General features: G+C 66.4%; 1 protein-coding gene across 1 annotated transcript in view; it reads right to left on the minus strand.

Annotated features, from left to right (window-relative positions):
* DQ04_03951050 (hypothetical protein) overlaps positions 1-599 on the minus strand; it is a gene marked incomplete at both ends in the record, with an annotated part of 1389 nt that extends 790 nt beyond the window's left edge. The window contains one exon of the mRNA XM_009313226.1: positions 1-599. This exon is cut by the window's left edge and continues 790 nt beyond it. Coding sequence (XP_009311501.1) covers positions 1-599 — 599 coding nt within the window.
* Positions 600-760: the final 161 nt, after the last annotated feature.

A 760-nucleotide genomic window follows, 5' to 3' on the forward strand; every position in this document is an offset into this window, starting at 1 on the left:
GCGTACGTGTCGGACACGCGGCACAGGCCTTCAATGTCGCGGAGAACACGCACGCAGTTCCCCGCAGACGGCTCATCGCGTGCCTGCTGCACGAGAAAGCACAGCACATTCCCGAATAGCTTGCCACTGCGCGTCACGCACGGCAGAGAGTGACTGCGTTCGAACGGCGACAAGCGGAGGGCCGCCGCCGCCTCGCTCTTCGCGCGACTCGCCTCGAGAAGTGCCGCGAACACACGGCAACGCACTTCGGAGCCAAGAGACTCCAACTGGAAGAGCTGCGCCAGCGTCGCGTCCGACATGCGGTGCAGCAAGAGCAGTGGTGGAGTCGTCTTCGCCGTCGCATCGAGGAGCGCCGCCTCCACCTCGCTGTGCCGGCCGGCGCGGAGGAGGCAGCAGAGCTCCAGCTCGCAGGAGCGCACCCATGCGGGGTCCACTGTATCGCACGACACCACCCCGCCCCTTCCTGTGAGTTGCAGATCCGTCACCGTTGTTGTCGTTGTTGTCGATGCGGCACCAGCCTTTGCTCTTTCCCACAGCCGAAGCCATGCCGCATCACGCTCTGCATCGTCGCTCGCCGCGCAACACGCCGCGAATGCCATCGCAGCAGCAGCAGCAGCAGAAGCTGGCGACACGCCGTCACGCGCACACGCCACCTCAGCGAGTCGCTCGCCCAGCCGCAGGGACGGGGCCACGCAGGTGGCGCACAGCACGTCAAGCGGCGAACACGAGCTACCAGCTGCGCGAATGCGGCGGATGAGAG

This window comes from Trypanosoma grayi (genome assembly GCF_000691245.1).
Source record: "Trypanosoma grayi strain ANR4 Tgr_395_V1, whole genome shotgun sequence".
NCBI lineage: Eukaryota > Euglenozoa > Kinetoplastea > Trypanosomatida > Trypanosomatidae > Trypanosoma > Trypanosoma grayi.